This window comes from Crocuta crocuta, unplaced genomic scaffold, assembly GCF_008692635.1.
Source record: "Crocuta crocuta isolate KB4526 unplaced genomic scaffold, BGI_CrCroc_1.0 scaffold216, whole genome shotgun sequence".
Classification (NCBI taxonomy): domain Eukaryota; kingdom Metazoa; phylum Chordata; class Mammalia; order Carnivora; family Hyaenidae; genus Crocuta; species Crocuta crocuta.
Genome location: NW_027531504.1, coordinates 78,950 through 100,711, shown reverse-complemented (window position 1 = coordinate 100,711; position 21,762 = coordinate 78,950). Strand labels below are relative to the sequence as shown.

Below are 21,762 nucleotides of genomic sequence, written 5' to 3'. Positions count from 1 at the left end.
CTGGTAGGACGGTTGCCTCTTTAACAAAGTGAAAGGTATATAGACTGGACACAATGTCAGTCTGCTCAGACTCTTATTTTTTTTCTAGAAGTTACTCCATCCTACTTTTTCTGTGATTATGATGGTAATGGCCATTTTTTCCAATATGACCCTTTCCTCTGGCCATGGGGAATGGCCCAGAGCTGGCACCTCACCGAGTGCCAAGACTGAGTTTGGTAGGGATAGAAGATAGACCCATTCCTGGGAAACATGAGATTCCTTTGTTGGCAGACTTTTAGTTCAAGGACTTCCTAGTGGCTTTTCTGAATCTTTCTTTAGACCATATGACAGCACAGGGCACTTTCACCCAACATTCTCTCTCCCTCCCCTTCTCTTTCACTTGGGGTTAGACTTGCATTGTGTTCTGAGGGCTTGCCCAGGCTTCCTGGCTCCTCCCCTATTTCCTTTCACACTGGTATTTCCCCTAATTAATCCTACTCATTTAGCTCAGTCTCATCTTTGTTTCCCCAAAGACCTGGGCTTACATACCTCGTTTGGATCCCATCTCCCCACATAGGAATTAAGGGACTTTTGACAATCACTACATTGTTCTCTCCTTTTCAGTTTCCTCTTCTATAAAATGAAAGAGTGCAGTAAGAGCACCCACCTCATACTGTTGTTACAAGTGTATGTGTTTACCCTTACACATTTATCTGGCATAGCTATGTGTGCAAGAGCCTACTGTTTCAAGGGCCCTTGACTTTGTTCCATTCTGTGAACTCATTTATTACCAACATCAGGCTCCTCAGGCTTCTGTGCTATCAGAGTCCATTCTGCCTCTAGCTTTATTAGAGCATTGATATGCTTGCTGTAAATTATGTGTGTGCTTGTTTCCCCACTAAAAAGTAAGCTCTGTGAAAGCAGGTAATGTGGCTCCTTCATCTCTCTATCCTCCCCATAGGCACGGTGCTTTGAGCAAACATAGCAAACCAGGAAATTCTTGCTAAATTGTTTAAATTTTTCTGCAGAAGTAGTGCAATAGAGTTCAGGCCAATAACAACCTTTGCATGGCTTCCTACTTCTACTGTGCTCTCTACAGGGACAAACAGCACAGAGCCCCCTCCTGTTTTGCAATTTACAATTAGTAGGTTGTGGTACAAGAAATATCAATGAAAAAATGTAGAAAAGAGAGTGAGGTGCATGGTTAACACAATGGAGTCCATCTTGAGTATGGTTTCTGGTCTGGACACTTGTTGGAACAAGACCTTGGCAAGACATTTAGCCTTACTCAGCCTAAGTTTTTAAATCTATACAATGGGGATAATTTTAGTGTTTACCCTAAAGGATAATGGTGAAGATTAACTGAAATAATTTACTATAACCCTTACCACAGGGTTACAACAATCCAATTGATTGTCACCTAATAAATACCAGCTATTCTCACTGCCCACCCCCGACCCCCCTTTTAATAATTATTGTTGCCAAAGTGGATCCCATGGCAGGGTGCTATCCTTTCTCTGGCTGGAGAAAGGGAATTTACTTATTGGGTGCTCAGAGCTACCTTGAGTGCTAGGATAGCAGATGTATACCTCTTTCTTTTTTAGTGACTGGTGTCTCCCTAGGAATCCCCAAGATTTAGGGAATTTATATTTGTCCCATAATTATTGACAGATTATCCTGATTTAGCAACTTACTTACTCTTCAAAGGATACCACCTGACTCCATTTAAATATTTCTGTCTGTGATGTAAGAAATCACTACCAAAATACCAGTTTAAAAACCTGGGGAAGGGGTGCCTGGGTGGCTTAGTCGGTTAAGCGTCCGACTTTCACTTAGGTCATGATCTCGCGGTTCGTGGGTTCCAGCCCCGCGTCGGGCTCTGTGCTGACTGCCAGCTCAGGGCCTGGAGCCTGTTTCAGTCTGTGACTCCCTCTCTCTCTGACCCTTCCCTGCTCACGCTGTCTCTCTCTCTCTCTCTCCTAGAAAAAAAAAAAAAAGCCTGGGGAAAAAAGAAAAAGAAAAAAAATAGTGTTGAAGGGTATTTTCCCTCATTGGCAAGAGGTTTTTATGTTGCCTTTAATAGTCTTGAAGGATGTTGTAAAACACTTCAGGGTTCGGCTGCTTAGACTGTTGATTTTATGGACAGCTTGTATAAGCTGTTTGTATTTATGTTACATTTTTAAATTAAAAAAAAAAAAGTTTAAGCACACTATCTTTCCCAGAAGGAGTTGATTTTGGAATTGCTGAAAGGTTCAAATGTTGTGGTATTTTAAAAAGTGAAACACCAGATTCTAGCAATTTCATTGATATGTGCTAAAGATTCAGCACATTTTTACCTAAAAACTGGATTTGATTAGCTTTTTTTTCTCTCAAGCCTCCAAAATGTCATTGTTTCATCTGATGTACAACTTATGCCGGGGTATTTAAAGTGGTGTATATAGTGATTTATATTACAGTGTTCTGAGGCCCAGGGTTGTATCTTTCAGTGTCATTTCAACACCATAGTAATGAGTTCATAGGATCAGTAGGAAAGGGTGTTGTCCTCCTCATTCTTTGTGTGTGTGACATATCTGGGCAGAACACTGAAATGCTGTGTTCTAAATTTTCCTCCTCACTGAGTTGAGAGAAATTTTGGAAGTTTGGAAGGCTTGTCTGAACTTTTAGGATGAACAAAATAACACTATGACAAGTTAAAGTGATTTGCATCTGTTTGAGGTTGATGGGAGCCTTTCAGCATATAAAAGTAAACATACATGGTGCCAGCCGGAGCTTTTCCAAGACAAAGAAATGGCACAAGAACAATTTATGTGTGTATACAGTTTTTAGAAATCATAATTGCTTCATTGTGCCAACATCATCTTTACCTCCATCCTAATATTCATTTGAAGAAGGAAGCATGTCATTATTTACAGAAAGACAAACCAGAGCATCCACTAGTGGCCTAAGTCAACTGATACTGACAAAGTAACAGTAATAATGCTATATATTTATTGATTCATTCATACTTTTCTTATTTTCTAGTCCTGCAATGTCTCATGAAACTACTCAAGCATACCACACTCACACCATGACATGAATATTGCATACCCCCAAGTCTATAACAGTCTAACTGATTAGGAATTCTTGTCCAACCATCAGCCTGCCATGATCTTGCATCTAATCATTTGACATTTTTGGCTTGCCATAATTGTGATCTATGGCTAAGAAAAGAGCACATTATATTTTCACAGATGGCAGAAGTGGTTGATCTTTTGTTACTTGACTTCCTAGAGCTGGCCAGACAGAAAGCCCCATGCAAGCATTTATATATTTTACACAGAATTTTATTAAAACTTTTGGCATATGAATCTCATCTTGGAAGCCTGGGCCACTTGGTCAGTTTGGGTTTGATGTAACATCTCTTGGTCTCTCATTGGGAACTTTGGGATTATTTTCTTTTATTTAGGTTTTTAATGTTTTTATTTTGTTTCTGAGAGAGAGAGAGAGAGAGAGAGAGAACAGGGATTATTTTACCAGACAAAAGAGTTGCCATCATGTGCAGCCTTTCATAGGTCTTACTTTTAACATCCCACCTTCTTATAGAAATTCTGACCCTACCAGTTAGAGGAGCCAATGAGGATGGTATAAACAATAGTCACCATCTTTTCAGACTGACAGTGACACCTGCCTACTCAAATAAATGTATGTTCCTTTATCTGATCCAACGGGAGCAAATGTGTATGCCTATGTGAATTGAGGTTAGAGGTTTATGGTTACAGAAGGGGAACATGATGAAAAGAGGTACTTAATAGTTTTTGCCAATTCCCCCAATCTTTAATAGAAACAGGGGAAGAGAATGCTGGAACAAAGACAGGCTGGATGCAATGACTTTTGTGCTGGGTCAAGAATTAGACCCGAAAGTTTCTAAAGTTGCACATTGGTTCTGTGTGAAAGTTCCTGTTTTCTGATCTACAGAGACACTCTCTTTCTCTGTAGATCAGATTGGAAGTGGTTCAAATCCGTGGACCTTGAGATACAACAGAAAGAAAGCCAACTTCTTTCTGCCCCTTCAATAATGTTCCCTTTATTTCCTGAATAATATTTAATTTAGAACTAAACCTAGGTCTTTGAGAAGACAAAAGGATAATGTGATTTATCCTGAAAGATTATTAGTTTTCACATAAGAATTTGCCTTCACTGAAATAAAAGCAAAGAAACTGCATTTATCTATACTTTTGGAAAGTGATTCAACCCATATTTCCTAGTGATTGCAACAACGCTAGAACACAAAACTATAGAAACACACACACATGCATGCGGAAGAAGTAGAGAAAAGAATGCCTTTCTTCTCACAGCTATTTTCTGTAGCTAATTACAGATTGTAAATTACCAGCAAGGGCATTTAAAATTAAAATTAGTTGGGTGTACCAACAAGCATTTTTATTTCTATCAAACTTCTATCAAACTTCCACTGTTTCAAAAGAGTTTCCTGACCAAAGGGTCTTAAAACTGTAACCACTTTACTTAATAAAATAAAGCTAGGAATTTTCCAAAGTGTTTTCTAGCTCTTGTTACTTATCTAGCAGTAGCCCATCAGATCTGTAATTGAGCTTCTAGTATATGGTGAGAACTTTTCTGGCCGTTCTCAAGAAATATCAGATATGGACTCACAGACCTATTGTCCCACATCTCACATAATTTCCCTGCTTTCCCTGCTGTTCTCAATTTCTGTTTCTCTGTTTTTGAGTTTAAACATAAGTCTGTATTTCTAAATAATCTCTTTTCGTTTTTGGATAAAAATGAGGTAGCATTAAAGGCATTACAGAGACCCATTAAAGATGAACCCCCAATGTCAGGGAAAGGTGCTCAAATTTCAGTTAACACCCCAAGGATGGAGAAGCTGATTTTGACCTGGAAGTTTGGTGTCCATTGAGGAACATTTGCTAACTTCACCTGCTCCTTTAAAAGTGTATTTGTCTTGCTTATTAGGTCAGTAAATATTGTCAATAATTTTCAAAGAAATCTGGTAGCTGGGCTTTTATTCATTTCGATGAGCTTAGAACCTGAGAAATTCTTCACTGAAAGAAAAGCCAAAATCTACCTATAATTTTGGAAATGATTCACCCAAAATTCCTAACTCATAAAAGGGCATTCTGCTGCTGCTTCACCTAAAACAGTTTATCTTCTTATTGCTACCAAAGGCTTCCATTTTAATGTCAAACTATCAAATTTGTCTTTGGATTTGAAGTCAACTCCATGTTACCTAGTAAATAGAGCAAAAGTCCTATTCCCTACATATAGACAAGTAAAAAGAATAGACTTCGTCTTTCCCCATGGATGCTAATAGACTTGAGAAATTGCAAAATGTATTACTTAAGAAAACATTGTTTCTTGTTGGTGATTGGTGGGAAGGAGATGGTTGGGTGAAGGGAGGGGGAAGGGTCTCTTTGAGGACACTTTTTTTTTTTTTTGCTTCTTTTTCTACCCTTACATCCTAACAGCACACACATTCGAAGCTGTATGAGCTTTTGTTTGTTTTCAAGAGATGTTTGAAAGAAGATCAAATGCCTGTGAAAGGCACTGGATCGGCAGCCCTAGAAACTGAAATGTCCCGGAAGCTGTGTGAGCCCGGAAATATCCCACATTTCTATTTACTTTGGCAGTTTTACTTAAAACTAGTAAAAGCTGGAGTTCATGCTACAATTAAATTTTCCTCAGGCACCATGAAATGAAAACACATATTACATTTGATTTTAACTGGTTGAGAAAAATGGTGGTTTTCTGAAAGTTCATTCTGTGACCTTGAAATGAAAGTTAATGGTTCCTCACATGGGAGAGCTGAGGTTCCATTTAAGTTGGAATTATTCATAGAACTGGGGTTCTCTGGGTTGGAAGGGCTTTTAGATCACTGAGTTCCCTTCTATCATCTGCTTGAAACCCTACAATTCAGAAGTGCTGAAAATTCACCAGAAAGTTCTGGCACACTTGGCCTCAAAGGTTTTGGTGATACAAGACTCATTTCCACATGAAGAGATCTTGTTCTTTTTCAGATGGCTCAAATTTTCAGAACTAGATAAAATAATATTAACTAAAACTAATAGTGATTACTATGTGCCAGGTACCATTTAAGCACACATACTCACATACACATTTATATGTATTAAGTTATATGTTATATTATATTGTTTGTGCACACATACTCACATACACATTTATATATATATAAATATATAGTCTCAATAAATTCTCACAACTGTAGGATATAGATTCAATCAGTACCATCATTTGACAGATGAGTAAAATAAGACACAGGTAAATGACATGATTTTCTCAAAGCCACACCACCAGTAAGTGAGAATCAGGATTTGAACCCAGGCAGGGTTCTCAATCAAGTATTCTTAACTACTATGTTTTATTGCGTCTTCAATCTTTACAACTCTCCTTCATGCCTAGTACAGGGTTGGCACATTGTAGGTGCTCAATAAAAATATTTTTCAACAAATTTATTTCAGGATCATGATTCCTTACATCTTCCCATTAGTTTTATACAGTCAGTTTGCCCTAAGAGAAACAATAGAATTTTAAATGATGATTAATACTTTGTCTACTTTAAGAAAGCGGCAAGGAGAGCAATAGGTACAAAACATTCATTATAAAGTACTACTCAGCTGGTAGTGATAGGTCCTTGAACAATTTCAATTTAAGCTATAGAGGGAAGTTTCAAACAGGCAAGACTTAGGTCAGTGCAACTCCTTTGCTCTCCTTTTTTTACTCTGCCCTTGTCCTACTATCTTATGCAAAGATGAGAGGTATCATTTCATCGCAGCAATGCCTCTTATTTTTATGGTATATCTTTCTCTGCCACTATTAAGCTGCCTATATCTATTTGTCCATCTATTTCATCCATCCATCCATCTAGCATTATATGCCATGTATCACTAGGTGCTTAGTATTGATACTAGAAAGGAGGAGATGGAAAGACAATAACAGATGCTTCCTGTTTACTTAGTTCATATTGCTCAGAAATCATATGTTAGGCATTCAAGATGACTGCTTTAGAGTTGACAAAAACCATTCTAAAAATAAGTGTGTTTTAAGCCATAGTATGAGAGTTAAGCATTCTTTAACTAGAAAGTTCTATTCCTTTTTTTCTTTTAAAGTCTCTGCCTTGCTTCTTTTGAATGAAGTTCATCATAGAAAATAATTATAGCTTATCCAAAGCCTTGAGTCATAATTGACATTTACTCAGTCAACAGTGAAATAGGGAAGAGAAAATCTCTAAGGAACCTTTCCATAGGACACACATCATTAATTCCTCTGAGGAACTTGAAGAGCCATCTGTGTTTGCAGGCTACTCTCAGGTGGTAGTTACAGTAAATACTGGCTTATGCCTGAGGCTGGTCCCAAAGCATGGATGTCTTAGCAGAAAAACTCAGCATCTTCTGAATAAGGTGGCTGGCTAGACAGGCTTAGGCACTAGCCTAGCTTTTGTCATTTCAGATAAGCCAGCCTTTTGTAACCACAGCAGTGGCTTGGCTCCCATTTGGGGCTTCGACATGCTTCTGACTAGACATATTCCTCCAGGTCTAAGTCTTGGGCATGGCCTTATATGTTTCATTATGTTATGTTATGTTATGTTATGTTATGTTATGTTATGTTATTTATTATATAATCCTGGGTTTTCACTGGACCATAGAGGAAGAATGATCCTGAAGCAGAAATACAGCAGAGGCATGAAGGACCAGGCAGAAAGATTCCTTTATACCATAACATCTTCAAAGTAGGTTATTTGGATGAAATGCTTCACTTCTTGGTTTAGTCATCTTCTTACCCAAAGTCTCATTATTTGCTTGACTGACCACTTCTCTCTTATACCCTCTTTCAGCTCTTATAATTCACAATGTGGATGATTTGGAGACTTTTTGCTTTATGTCTATTAAGACTCTAACCTTACTAATTAAATCAAAGAAGCTGAAGGAGAAGATTTACAAGACCTAAATTCTGTGATTCTACTTAGCTCTTTTTACCCTCAGGGAAATCCAACCCCTTGCTCTCATTCATATTCTTCCTTCTGGTGGAAAAATATTAAGTTAATGGAAGATTTCATCTGCCTATTTCTGCCCCATCTTTTCCTTTTGGAATTCTTTCTTAGTCCATGTTGATTATGTGCTCTTCTGCTGGCCAGGAGGGCAGCTTAGAACTCAAGCATGTCTTTACCCTTTTGTGGATCTCCATATCCTTGTCTTTACAATGAAGGGATTGAACCAACGAACTTCAGCTTTAAAGCAACATGGTCCTAGGGTTTCCATGGAACAGAAACTCATAGGATTTCATATATGAAAACTTAGACTTGTACATGTGTGTGTGTGTGACATACATACATACATATAGGTTTATAGGAGATAGAATCAGAAGACAGTTATCATTATCATACATCAGAAGTCTTCTGTTCTGGGCTGAATTTCTTTTTTATAAAAATTTTTAATGTTTTTTATTTATTTCTGAGAGAGAGAGAGACGGTGTGAGCAGGGGAGGGTCAGAGAGAGAGGGAGACACAGAATCAGAAATAGGCTCCAGGCTCTGAGCTAGCTGTCAGCACAGAGCCCAACTTGGGGCTTGAACCCACAAACTGTGAGATCATGACCTGAGCCAAAGTCGGATGCTTAACCGACTGAGCCACCCAGGCACCCCTGTTCTGGGCTGAATTGTGTCTCTCCTCAGCCATTCATATGTTTAATCCTGACTCCCAGTACCTAAACTGTGTCCTATTTGGAGACAGTGTATTTACAGAGGTAATTTAGTTAAAATGAGGTCAACACCTTCATCTGGACTTTCAGCTTCCAGAAATGTGTGAAAATTTCTGTTGCTTAAGCCAGCCAGTCTGTGGTGCATTGTTATGGCAGCCCAAGCAGACCAATACATCTTTTATATCTGATTCCAAAGTGCATAAAAAGGAAAGGTTCAATGACCTCCTCTTGGAGGTTACCCCACAGGCCTCACAGGCCTTTAGGCAAATACTGGATGCCCTTTGGCCTGAACCTGGACTTAACTAAGAAACACAGCCTCCAATGACACTGCAGGAAAGGAAATCTGGGAACTTCTATGACACAATTCAGTCTTGCTGAGAATTTTGGGCTAATATTTAACTTGACATATATTGACATGGGCAATTCTTCTATAATAGTTTCACACAAAATTTTAAAATACATATAAAAGCCTTTACTTTTTATCTTAATTCATTAACTCTCATTTAGTTGTTTTTGGAGTAAAGGGAATTTAGTGGCTTATTTGCCTCTTTTACAATTTTTGTTCTTTTTTCAATCTTGACACTGTCTTTCTTTGGACTTCCTCGGGCATTATGTTTTTCTTTTCCATTGTCTCCATGTTTGTTATCCACATTCTACAACAGGTTACTTCTCTTCCTTCCATCACATTCATTATCTAGCTCCACCAGGCCTACTGTTCTTCATTCCTCTATAGCACTTCCCACTTTGATTTATCGCTGTCTGCTTCTCTCTCATCATCCTTGCCTCTGTCTGCTTAGTCCTTCTCTCCTCCATTTTCTTTTTTTGCCTCTGTGTTCAGTTTCTAGCTCCAGTCTCCCTTCTCTGCTCTTTCTTCTTTCCTTTCATCTGCTGACTTGCTTCCGTCCCCACCTTCTGCTCCCTTCCTGGGCGTTTCTTTGGCCCACCTTTCCTTCTCTGAGACTTCGTTTTCTTGGTGGTAGATGGGGGATGATACTGTAAACATCACAAAAATAATTGCATTGAGAACAGGTGGTTCCCTTTGTGTCCCAGAAGACAGAGCCTTTGAGACAGCCCAGAATGCCCAGGCTCCATGTGGTATAGGAGACAGCATTGGTGCTGGAGGGATGTCTGTGCCTCAGTCACAAGACCCAACCTTCTAGAACTTTAGGACGCATCTCTGACCCACACCCCCACCCCAGCTAGAAATTGAGAGGCACTGGGTCACCTAGGAAGAGAAAGAATCAACCTGTGTTTGTCCCATCAAGCACACTTAGCCACATTCACCTGAATTACTTCTATGGTGCTTGCTCCCTGACTCACCCATTGGCTACTGTGCTCTCTCTGAACCAGACTGTGCCTAGTCCCTTTCCATCCCTCAAAGTAGCTCCCTGGGGTCACATCTCTGCTAAGCTCCCTGGTCCTTCTCCAGGCTCAGCTGCAGTTAAGGACCAGGAACCAGCAAATATGTCATTGTGAACTTCTTGGTTTCTCTTCTGCTTTCTGCACAATGCTGGTTTGGGCTGCAAAGAATAAAACCACAGTTTTTTTGTTTTTTGTTTTTTGTTTTTTAAACAGTGCCCCGAAGGATACCTTAATGAAAGCTTTTCTTTCCTTACTCACCCATCCTTGCTTTCTGTTTTTCTCCCTCACCTACAACATACTCTTTAGTTCTCATTCTTTCTACTTAGTTACTAAAATTTAATCATTTCTACTCATTTATTCACCTATTCAACAAAATTTATCAAGTGACTAACGTGTATCAGATGATTTATGTACGTTGGAGGGCATAGATAGTACCTCTGAGATTTGTCTGAATTCTAGTTCATAGAAAAAGACACCTACAGATTTTGATCATTAGAAATTTCTAGGTGTTCTGAGACCCAAACAGAAATTTCTATTTTTAACATATTTTTCTTTAATCAAGTTTGCATTTGAATGTGAATTTCAAATACTTCCCATTTTAACACATTTTTTTCTTTGCACCTTTGCAGAATACCAGGACTTGAAAAGTTATGTGCTCTATTATTAATTATAATTATGACAGACATTAACACTTGTCCAACAGTTACTTTGTACAGGATGTGAAAAGAATTGCATGTGTATTTATTAATTCTTAAAATGGCTTGATGAAGTAGGTATTATCTCAGTTTTATTGATGAAACTAAGGCTTGAATAGGTTATGTTATTTAACCAAGGCTCTCAGGTGATGGCTGGTGAAGCTAAGACTTCAGTTTTATCTGATACCAAAGCTCACATTTAGTGACTGTTCTCCATTGTCTTCTGGTATCAGATCATCCAGAGCAGTGAATCTGCAATGTGGAGTGACCAGAGGGATGGACATCTGAGGGGAGAATGGTGCTGTTTTGACCTGTAAACCAGGAGACTATGGGACATAGTTTCTGTTTGGCCTACCCACAGGCATAAGATACTTCAGTCTCTTGAGGATGTTGGATCCCTCCCCACCAGCTGGCTTACCTTCTGAGCCTTCGGCATGTCAGTGTGGCGCTGGGCACGGACTGAGCGGGCAGACTTGGCAGGCTTGAGGGGTGCACAGTACATCTCTAGCCGCCTCAGATCACAGCTCCGGAAGCAGCACTCATCCACAATGCCTGTCTGAGGTGCCCTCCGACTGCTGGAGCCATACCCCGTGGGCTTGTCTGTACAAATCAAACAGAGTGGCCTGGCTTTAGAGGGGAATCTGTATCTTCACAGTCCCACCCAGCCCCTGGAGCCTCTCCTCTCCCCACACCTGGTCAACCTACACATCTCAACCTCTTCGGGAAGTTTCTCCAACAATTCCTCACCCCACAGATTCTTGTGGATCCCGGTGTGTCTTTGGACTCTGCACTACACTCCTTATCACTAACTCACACACCATTCACTTTATTTTTGTTAATTCTCAAGTTCTCAGAAACCTGTAGTCAGGATCTTATCTATGTCCAAAGCCAGTCTTTCCTTATGTATTCCCTTAGTTTGGAGGCTGCTGGAAATATTAATTAAAGGAAGATCATGTTTTAAGTTTTCTTCATCCTTTTAGCAAATTTGCGTAGTTTTTATGCATAGGATGGCTCAAGTGTTTACTCCTTTGCTTAACTGCTTCCACTGTAACATCAAATTGAGTATCAAAGTGCTCCTCATTTTACTGATGAGGAAACTGAGACTCAGAGTGGGGATGACTTGCTTAAGGTCATTCATGCTGTAAGGGGCAGAGCCAGGACCCAAACTCAGATCTATTCCCTGCAAAGTTCAAGTGCCTCAGAGAGCCCAGGAGATCTGTTGTGTAACTATGGACAAGTCAACTGAAGCCTCCCGGGGCCCAGTTTACCCATTTGTAAAGCAGGTTTAATATATTCCTTATAAGGTTCTTTGAGGATTACGTGAAAAAAATGTACTAAAAGTGCTTAGAACACCACCTGACATACAGCAGGTCCTAAATAAATATTGGTTCACTTTCTCCGAGTATTCTTTTCCAGGATCTTATATGGTCTGTCAAGAAACAGCTTTGGTATTAACTGCATCCAGAAGACTTGGAAGTTGGAAATGATAACAATATAAGTGTTACAGGGCTTCCTGTCCTATCACCATAGAGAGACCAGAACAATCAATTCTGTTTTCTTATAGAATAACTACTACACAGAGACAGAATGAACTAAATGTCTATCTTTCATGTGATTCTAATTGCCCAGAAGGCATATGGTGAATCAAATTTCTTTTGATATTTGCAAATCAATTAGACCTCTTTACTTGGCAAGTAGGTTTTGGTTTAGTTTTATTTTGTTTTGTTTTGATTTGGACACACTTTTCCTGGCTCTACAACTAAAAGAGTGGGCAAAACAAGCTTACAGGAACTTAAAATGTACCTGAATTCTTTATAAGCTTTTTGTCACAGTAGAACTTCTGTTAAACTAAATCTTGCTTATATACCAATAGATAAAACAGACAAAAGTGAAACCCCTCTGAAAGGCAGGGGGACAGGATCTGGGCTGTGTCTCCTCCTAAGGGATGTAGGGGACCTAGGTCTTCTGCACCGATATCCAGGCTTCATGGAAGAAAATTTGTGAACCACTGATCCAGAAGAATACAACTCATCAATTTGGCATATATTTGATCTTTATTCCCAACACAGAAGACAATGTTACATTTTAAATAAAAAGTCTTAGGTTTGTATCGTAATGACACCATTCTTCAGAATGGAGTTTTGAAAGTCAAAATCCTCATGTATATTTTGAGCTCCCTCATTAGGGAAGATCAGACCCATGGTAATGGCCTGCTACCAAACTAGTCTGGCTGCCTTGCTGCTCGAAGGGCCAACCGTTCATGGCATCCTCTACAAACCCAAATGTTTTCCTGATGTTTGGCACAGGAGCCTGGGGATGCTTCCTCCCCATAAGGCAGGTTTATTGTCATTCTTAGGGCAGCTGGGGGTAGTAACTCAGTGAGGGTTCATTTGTGGTCTCTTTGGGTGGGGTCTGCTTTCTTGCTTAGGGGCAAACACTGTGGGCACTTCATGGTTGAGAGGTTTGGGAGAGACCAGGCAGCTGGCCCCAAGTAAAGCCTCAGCAGTGCTTTCACTTGCCATTGGAGGATCCACTAGTGCAGAAGACTCTGGTTCTGCTTGCCAGCCAGGCCCTGGCAAGCTGAGACTCGGCCAGTCCCTTGGGCAATGTAAACAATGTTTTTTTTGTTTTTTGTTTTTATAATCTTTTCCTGGGACTATAAATTAGAGGAAAGACACAAATGGGCTTACATGGTTCTTTGTAATCCACAAAGGACTTCTACATACTTCTTGCTAAGTGGTTATTTCAAGAGGTTGAAGGGGTCAGCCAGTTGAAAGTAGCTGATACACTTTGGTTTTTCTCTTCTCTTTGGGAAGGAGAAGGTGACTCAGCCTACTTTGAGGTATCCCTGTTGTCCACCACAGGTAATGATTGCTCTTTGTTGAAACTATACATTTCTTAATGAGACATAATTGGGATTTGTTTGTTGTACAGTATAGAATAGTAATTTGATGCTTGGAGGTAGGGTGATAAACGTGATTCCAAAACCTTCAAACTTGGCTAACTCAGAAACAGTTGATTTCAAAATTCCTGCTTGTGGATTGAAGATGGAGAGGGATAGGCTTTGCAATGCCTGGACCTCTTCAGCATTTCCATTTCATGCACCTCTAATATAATGTTCCTTCTAGAGGAAGACACCAACCTTAGTCTTGGGAAGGCAGAAAACATTGTGTGTATTGTATACTCCCTTCTTGGCAACTATCAACAGCTATGAAACTCACCACAGGTCTATTTCCTCTTAAGAAATAGAAAGTAATCATCAACATGGCAAAAATTATGACAATATTGATACTAATAATAATAACAACACATACTGGGCATATGCTTTGTCATCTCTCTTAGATGAGATCAGAGTTTGACATGGCTTGGTCTATAAAATAGCTGTCCTTGTTTTTTTTCAGTCCATAGGTCCATGAATTTAGGAAGGGAAATTTAGGACTTTTTTGTAATGCTCCATAAAGAAAACTGACCTCATGTCCATATACATTTGGGTTTTTTTGTTTTTAATATCATTGAAATGGTGGTATACAGACTTGGATTTTTAGCATAAATGTAACTACTGACTATCTCTAGCTACCATAATTCTAAAGAGATGATTTTCTTTTACTATTCATAATATCACAATAGACTAATTATACTTCATTGGGAATATATGAATACAAGTGTTTACTGCCTTTTGAAGTTTAATTTCATTTTTTGAAGTGTCCTATAGACTTGATTTCTGGTTTACATCAAAATATATAACAAAAAATTTATTTCTCACTAATGGAGAGGCCATAGTTGAGGGTCAGAGTTTTGTCCTTTATCTTTCAAACACCTCATATTACTGCTTTTTCTTTTTTAATTGAAGTATAGTTGACATACACTATTATATTAGTTCCAGGTGCACAACGTAGTGATTCAACATTTGTACACATTATAAAATGATCATGATAAATCTAGCTATCATCTGTCGCCATACAAAGTTTTATAATATTATTAACTATTCCCTATGTTGAACATTGCATCCCTGTTTCTCATTTAATTTATAACTGGAAGTTTGTACCTTTTAGTCCCTCCCCTATTTTGCCCATCCGCCACCCTCTTCTCTCTGGCAACCACCAGATTGTTTTCTGTATCTATGAGTCAGTTTCTATTTTGATTTGTTTGTTCATTTGTTTTTTAGATTCCACGTATAAGTGAAATCATATGGTATCTGTCTTTCTCCATCTAACTTATTTCACTTAGTGTGATACTTCTAGATCCATTCATGTTGTTATAAATGGCAAGATTTTATTGTGTTTTTTTAATGGTTGAGTAATATTCCATTGTGTATACTATATGCTATATCTTTTTTATTCATTCCTCTGTTGATGGGCACTTAGGTTGCTTCCATATCTTGCCTATTGTAAGTAATGTTGCAGTGAACATAGAGGGGCATATATCTTTTCAAATTAGTGTTTCTTTTTTTTTTTTTTTTTTTTTTTTTCAGAAAAATACCCAGAAGTGGAATTGCTGGATTATATGATGGTTATATTTTTAATTTTTTGAGGAACATCCATATTGTTTTCCACAGTGACTTCACCATTTTGCATTCCCACTACCAGTGCATTCATATTGCTTTTTTTCTAACACCAAAGTAAAGGGGCACCTGGGTGGCTCAGTCGGCTGAGTGTCCAATTTTTGATTTCAGCTCAGGTCATGATCCCAGGGTCTTGGGATCGAGCCCCATGGGTCCATGCTGAGCGTCGAGCCTGCTTAAAATTCTCTGTCTCTCCCCCTCTGCCCCTCACCCCCATTCTCATTCTCTCTCTAACAAACAAAACAAAACAAAACAAAACAAAAGAGAAAATAATGACATTTGTTGCTATGGGCTAAAACTAGAAGTCAGAAACAATGTGGTTTACTAGAAAAGCATTAAAATAATTTGCTCCAAAAACTGAGGACTGATGGATGTGGGGGGAGGGGGGGGTGGGCATGGAGGAGGACACTTGTGGGGATGAGCACTGAGTGTTATGTGGAAACTAATTTGACAATAAACTATTAAAAAAAAAAAATAATTTGCTCCAGTATCAATTTTGAGAAAAATGGGGATTTTTAAATGACATCTACATTAAAGCTATTGTCATTATGTTTAGTTTTTAAATAGATGGAATGGATACTATCCTTACCTTTAAAAGCTCCATATTCGTGGGGTGTTTGGGTGGCTCAGTCAGTTAAGCATCCTATTCTTGATTTTAGCTGAGGTCATGATCTCACGGTTTCCTGACTGCTTCCCAGCTCAGGCTCTGTGCTGATTCTGCAGAGCCTGCTTGTGATTCCCTCTCTCTCTCTGCCCCTCCAAGCTTGTGCTCTGTCTCTCTCAGTGTAAATAAATTTTTTTTTAAAAAGCTCCTTATTAGTAACTATGTAATTCTACTCCAGTGAGCAGAATCAGAATTGGTAGGTGAACAGGAAACAAATATTGCCTTAGTATAAGAAAACACCTTCTAGTGATTTGTACTCAAAAGTGTTAAAAATGGGACAAACTTCTTTTAAAGGTAATGACCTTCCCTTTGCCAGAAACAGGTAAGTAAAGGCTATATGAACACCTGCCACAGATCCTAGAAGCATATTCCTGTATTGTACACAATATGTGACTGCCATGGTCCTATTTCAAAGGTTCTCTAACAAGTAAAGTAATGTAGGAGAAACTCCATCTAGGCCAAATATTCATATGGTTGGAAGCTACTTACATTATCTTCAATAAAGAGGTTCAAATATTTTTTAACTTAGAAAGTGAAAATATTTTCTCTACTTATTACTTGAGTTCCCCAAGATTTTTCTCACTTGGAAAACCACAAAACAAATAGAATAGAAAAGAGATAAACCTTTCTACCACTAGTATAGTCCCAGAGTTCTGTGGTACTGGCATTGTGAAGTGACCATATACTCAGTCAACCATGAGCATGAAGAGACACACAATATAAAATTTCACAGACATTTTCTTGCTGACAGAATCTTGACATTGAAAATTTATTTATTTATATATTTATTTTGTCAGTAGTTTTGTTCCAAAGCATGCACATCAAATATTGCTTAGCAGACAAGTTGGCCACCACCTAACCTAGGCTTTGACTCCTCTATGCGTAGACATAATGCATAGTCATAGTGTGCTGCTGTATCTTGAAAGTTGGCCAACAGACAGAATTCCAATGGTTAAGCAGCTGGCTTCTATAATAATAGCACTTCCCTTTAAATAATGCATGGTCAGTGGAGTAATTCAATAATCTTCAGGGCAAACTTGCTAGTTACAAGGGTTTTGGGCAGAATTGTGGCATCATCAAAACCACACCAATTAGCTGAGTCTCACATTTTGTCATGGATGCAAGCAACTTGCTTCCCTCCATCTCTGAAGGAGAAGGTGTAATTCTGAGATTTAACTGGGGTCATCATTTCTAGAACAAAGAGCTCTAGTTGTTCATTACTGGTAAAAATAGTACTACCTTTACTATTGCTATATATGGTGTGTTTCTTATAGGTTTCTCAGAATACAGTTGGAATGCTGTATCCAATTTTAATTTCCTTTGAAACTTTCCTTCTTGCTGAGAAAGTTTTACTTTAATTATTTTAACCCTATCAGTGGAAAGGGCAGACACTACTTTGAAGAATCAGTATTTATTTTTTACTCATTTATTTTTAAATGTTTATTTATTGTGTATGTGTGTGTGTGTGTGTGTGTGTGAGAGAGAGAGAGAGAGAGAGAGAATCCCAAGCAGGCTCCACACTAAGTGCAGAGCCCAACACATGACTTGATCCCACAAACCATGAGATCATGACCTGAGCTGAAATCAAGAGTCAGATGCTTAACTGACTGGGCCACCCAGGGGTGCCAAGAATCAGTATTTAAATAATGAAAAATGCAAACATTTTGCAAATAGAGAAATATCCAGTTCTGAAGAAACAACTTCCTACTCTCTGGGTTCTGAGGAATAAACTATTCTTTAGAAATTGCTAATAGGAGTAGGTTCTAAAGTCAATCATATCCTGAAAGTAAAAAATAAGTAAGACAATTCAAGTTGGCTATTCCTAGAAAATTCATGATTATGTATTTGATAGAAAACACAAATGGGGTTATAAATTCATAATTATGTATTTGAGAGAAAACACAAATGGGGTTATTAAGTAATAAGAAACTACTTTCCATTTAACTTTGATTAGCTGATGATTGATCACGAAGTTAAGTACTATATTGAGAATCTACAGAAGCCAAAAAATTAGGTTTCTTACACCAACTATTTATCCAAAACCTCCCGGCATATTGACAATTTAGAGTAACTCAGAATGGTTAGTTTCTTAAGGTGACATTTCCCCTGGGCCACCTTGTCTCATAAAAAAAATCATTCAGTTGACATAATTTTGCATAGTATACTATAGGAAAGTTGGGTAAAATATAAGTAATCTCAAAATTGTCTCTACTTTAGCATTTTAATTGCTATTTTCATTTGTGGAAAAGTGAGAATCACTTCTCAAGTCTTCCTACACAATTTATTGCTTTGTATGGAAAACTGGACTCCTTTTGTGAATTCCTAATGTAAAGAAAATTGTAACAAGACTATTTATTCAAACCCAGCATGTAATACATTGATAGTTGAATTCATAAGATTTGCATTTAGCTCAAGGCCTTTTGATGAGTCATTATTTTACCTTTTAAACAAATTCTGTGGAAATCACACTTGAATGAAAACAATTATTGAGATATATGTCACATTGTGCTTAGTAAAGATATGGAAAGAAGATTTCACTACTCTAGACCAGGCACATCATTATGCACTTAGGATAACATAGCTATGTATACACACATACTTACACATGTATTAGGGAGTCAAGTGACTTACCATCAGTATCAAAGCTACTATGAAACACTTTGAAATTAGGATTTTTTAAATCAGTTTTTCTAAAATCTATACCTATTGCTTGCCTTATATGTTGCTAGTGGACTCTATATATTTCTGCTTTTCTGCAGAAGGATCTTTCTAAGTAGGATTGACCTTTGGCATCTATAAAAGTGAATGCTGAGAAAATGTCCTTTTTTTCTATGAACTACATGTCATGAACTTTTCTGGAAAACCTATCACATTTAGGCATTGATTTCACTCTGGCCTATGTTAATTTTTAATTGCCAGTGTTTGCTAGTCCCAATACTTCTCAGTTGGACGAGGTCATCTTTTCTAGGAATCTTGACCCTATTTGGCCCACTCCCACCCTCACCACTCAGCACCTCTTTCTCAGCTACTAAATCCCTACAACCCCAAAAGATCAAAGTCTTCTCATTAGCCAATCAAGTCAATGTTTGTGTATCTGTGGGTCTGAAAGGAATGAAGCAGAGATATATGGGTCTTCCCTTTTCTTTAAACTCTCCTTTCTTTTGGAAGCTTCAAATCAAGGGCAGGTGTAAAAATAGTGCAGTTTAATTCGACTCCATCTCTAAGATCAGGATGCTAAAGCACAAGGCCCAGGGACAAGAAAGCTAGAGATGCAAAGCAGAAACATTACCGTTTTAGGGCTCTTTGGATAAATGGGCCAATAGAGTGGGAAGCAACATGATGTATTACTTTAGTCTGATACAATGCCCTGGAGGATGAGCGTCTTGCCAGGACAGCACAATTTACTAGCTTAGGTCTGATTCCAGGGCTTGGAGGAGATAGATGTAGCCAACAAAATTATACTTTGGCAAAAGAAATGCTTTGCTGGACAGAAATGTTTTCCTAAGGGAATGGTTTGGTTTATCAACGTCTAAGGTAAAAGATAATCAAATGCCAAGAGGTCATTTTTATGTTTGAATTATTTCAGTTGGGCCTGCTATATATGTTAGCTACCATTTTCTAGGTATATAGTTTCAATTATTTAGAACATACTACAGGACTGGAGTATTATCTGCCAGTGACATCAGTCATACCAATGAAGGAGACGATATGTGGACTGGCTAAAAGGTTTTGGAGTCAGACAGACCTGGATTCTGCCACTTATTCACTGTTTACCTTGGGCAAAGGCACCAAATCTTCTAAGACTCAGAGGTTATATGAAATGGACACATGTAAAAGAGTACCCCCAGAAGTGATGGGAAGATCAAGCAATAACGAATGTAAAGTATTTTGCACAATGTCTGGTATGCAGTAAAGCCTAAATAAATGTTAGCTATAATAGTAATTATTATTATGGAGTTGACTTGGATAACATAGCTAGCTGGGCAGGTATCCTCTTCCTCTCTTCCTCTTAAAAATGCATCCTTTCCAAAGTTTGGTTGAAAAAGATCTTTTCTAGATAAAGGAGGACTGTTCTCCGTTAAAATAAATGAATAACTATTCTTTTTAAAGGATATCCAAACTATAGGTTGTATAGCCTATTCTAAGTAGTTTTAATCTGGAATAGACACTCTCAGAATGGATCCTCCTATGAAGTCAAAGAAGGCAAAGTCATATAGGCTTTATCTTGACCTCTTGTTACCTTTGATTTCTCCCCAACAGTTATTCACTGTTAGCATCCATGTGCATCTACTTATTTCAAAAACAATGTTGCAAGGCATGAGATGGGTATGAGCAAAATAGATGGTCAGAAGTGGTTTCGCAATCACTTTCAACCAGCCTATGTATCTTTCTCTTCTTTCTTCTCTTCATGACTCATCTCTCTCTTTTCTCTTCTTCCTCTATTTCTTCTCCTCTCCTTCTATTGACAGCCACTGATGTTTTTACCACTGATGAATTTTAGGACAAAAGTTGATGCTATGCAGACTTCACAGAAATTAGAGTTTAGTTCCCTCCCTGGAGTGACTGAAAGTAGGGCTCCCTCTCCTGCTAACCACACTTTGGGAATAAGCAGTCACCAAGTATACAGTGTCACCAGGCCCACTTAATCACTACTCCATCTTGGACCCATGCCTGAATGAGATGAAAACAGACAAGAGAAAGAATACAGAGGGACAGTGAGGAATTGCGCATATGGACTTTAGTTATCTCATTTTTTTGAGAAAGACTATGACGGAAATTGTAAGATGAGTCTGGCTCCAACCTGGAGATTGTAGCCATGCTACCAACATTATCTCCTATACTTGAATTGTTATTGTTCGTTTACTCTTTCAGATTGAGAAGAGAGGCCTTGTAGGCAAAACATAAGGCACTGGTGAATAGAGGGTAACGCCTCTCTCTCGGGTGCCACAGAAAGATGAATCAGCCAAAAGGGTATTAAAACACATTCTCTTTATTTTTAGTTTCACTCTAAAGTCTATCATTTCTCTTTTCTTTGCAACTTGGCACCTGCCTTGCGTTCTCAGGGGCCCTGTTCCCTGTCAGTCTCCTCACTCAGGCCTCTGTGTTTTGCTCAGGGCGCATCTGGAGATTTTCCCAGGGGTGGGTGTGACATGGTCAGGATGGCAGGTGAAGGGGTGACAGCTGCCAGGGCAGTCTGGCGTGTCTGAAGGGAGAGTGTTGGGAGGTGGAGGCCCCGTAAGGAGAGGTGCTGGGCCTGCATCAGGGAGTAAGCTGTTGGAAGGCCGCCTACCCAGCAGCAGAGACAGCCCTTGGCATCACCACAGAGAAGGAACAGCCAGAGTCAGCGACAGACTGAACACAGAGGGGAGGAGGGAGAGAGAAGGTGGTTAGGGCGTTACATGATATAAAAAACTACATGGTGCTCACTTCAGTGCCAGTGGGTTGTGTGTGATGTCCCTTTCATGCATGTGTTGTGAACAGTGTTGTTCCTTAACTGAAAGGTCCTGGGAAGTGTTTTTGTAGCACCTAGAACCATGCCATATGCAGAGAGGGAATAAAAAGAAGGCAATGTGGTATATTGAAAACAACATTGGATTTTAGCCCCAGATCCTTTGTGCAAGCTCACAAGTCACCCAAACTCTCTTGAGACTTAGTTTTCTCATATAGACAACCAAAGTACTGATGCTATCAAGCCCTCCTTCTAACAATATGACTCTGAGGATTATCTGGATGGTTATGCTATCCATTTTTTTTTTTTTTTTTTTTGTGAATATT

At 38.7% G+C, this 21,762-nt stretch overlaps 1 protein-coding gene across 3 annotated transcripts in view; it reads right to left on the bottom strand.

Annotated features, from left to right (window-relative positions):
• Nucleotides 1–21,762, bottom strand: part of IGF1 (insulin like growth factor 1) — a 74,458-nt gene that overhangs the window by 5,849 nt on the left and 46,847 nt on the right. For 2 of the 3 annotated variants that reach the window (XM_077772171.1, XM_077772172.1), the window contains exon 3: nucleotides 11,181–11,362. In XM_077772171.1, coding sequence (XP_077628297.1) covers nucleotides 11,181–11,362 — 182 coding nt within the window. Of the gene's footprint in view, nucleotides 1–9,291; nucleotides 9,699–11,180; nucleotides 11,363–21,762 lie in introns of those variants that run through there. The other variant, XM_077772173.1, reaches the window with a different exon arrangement.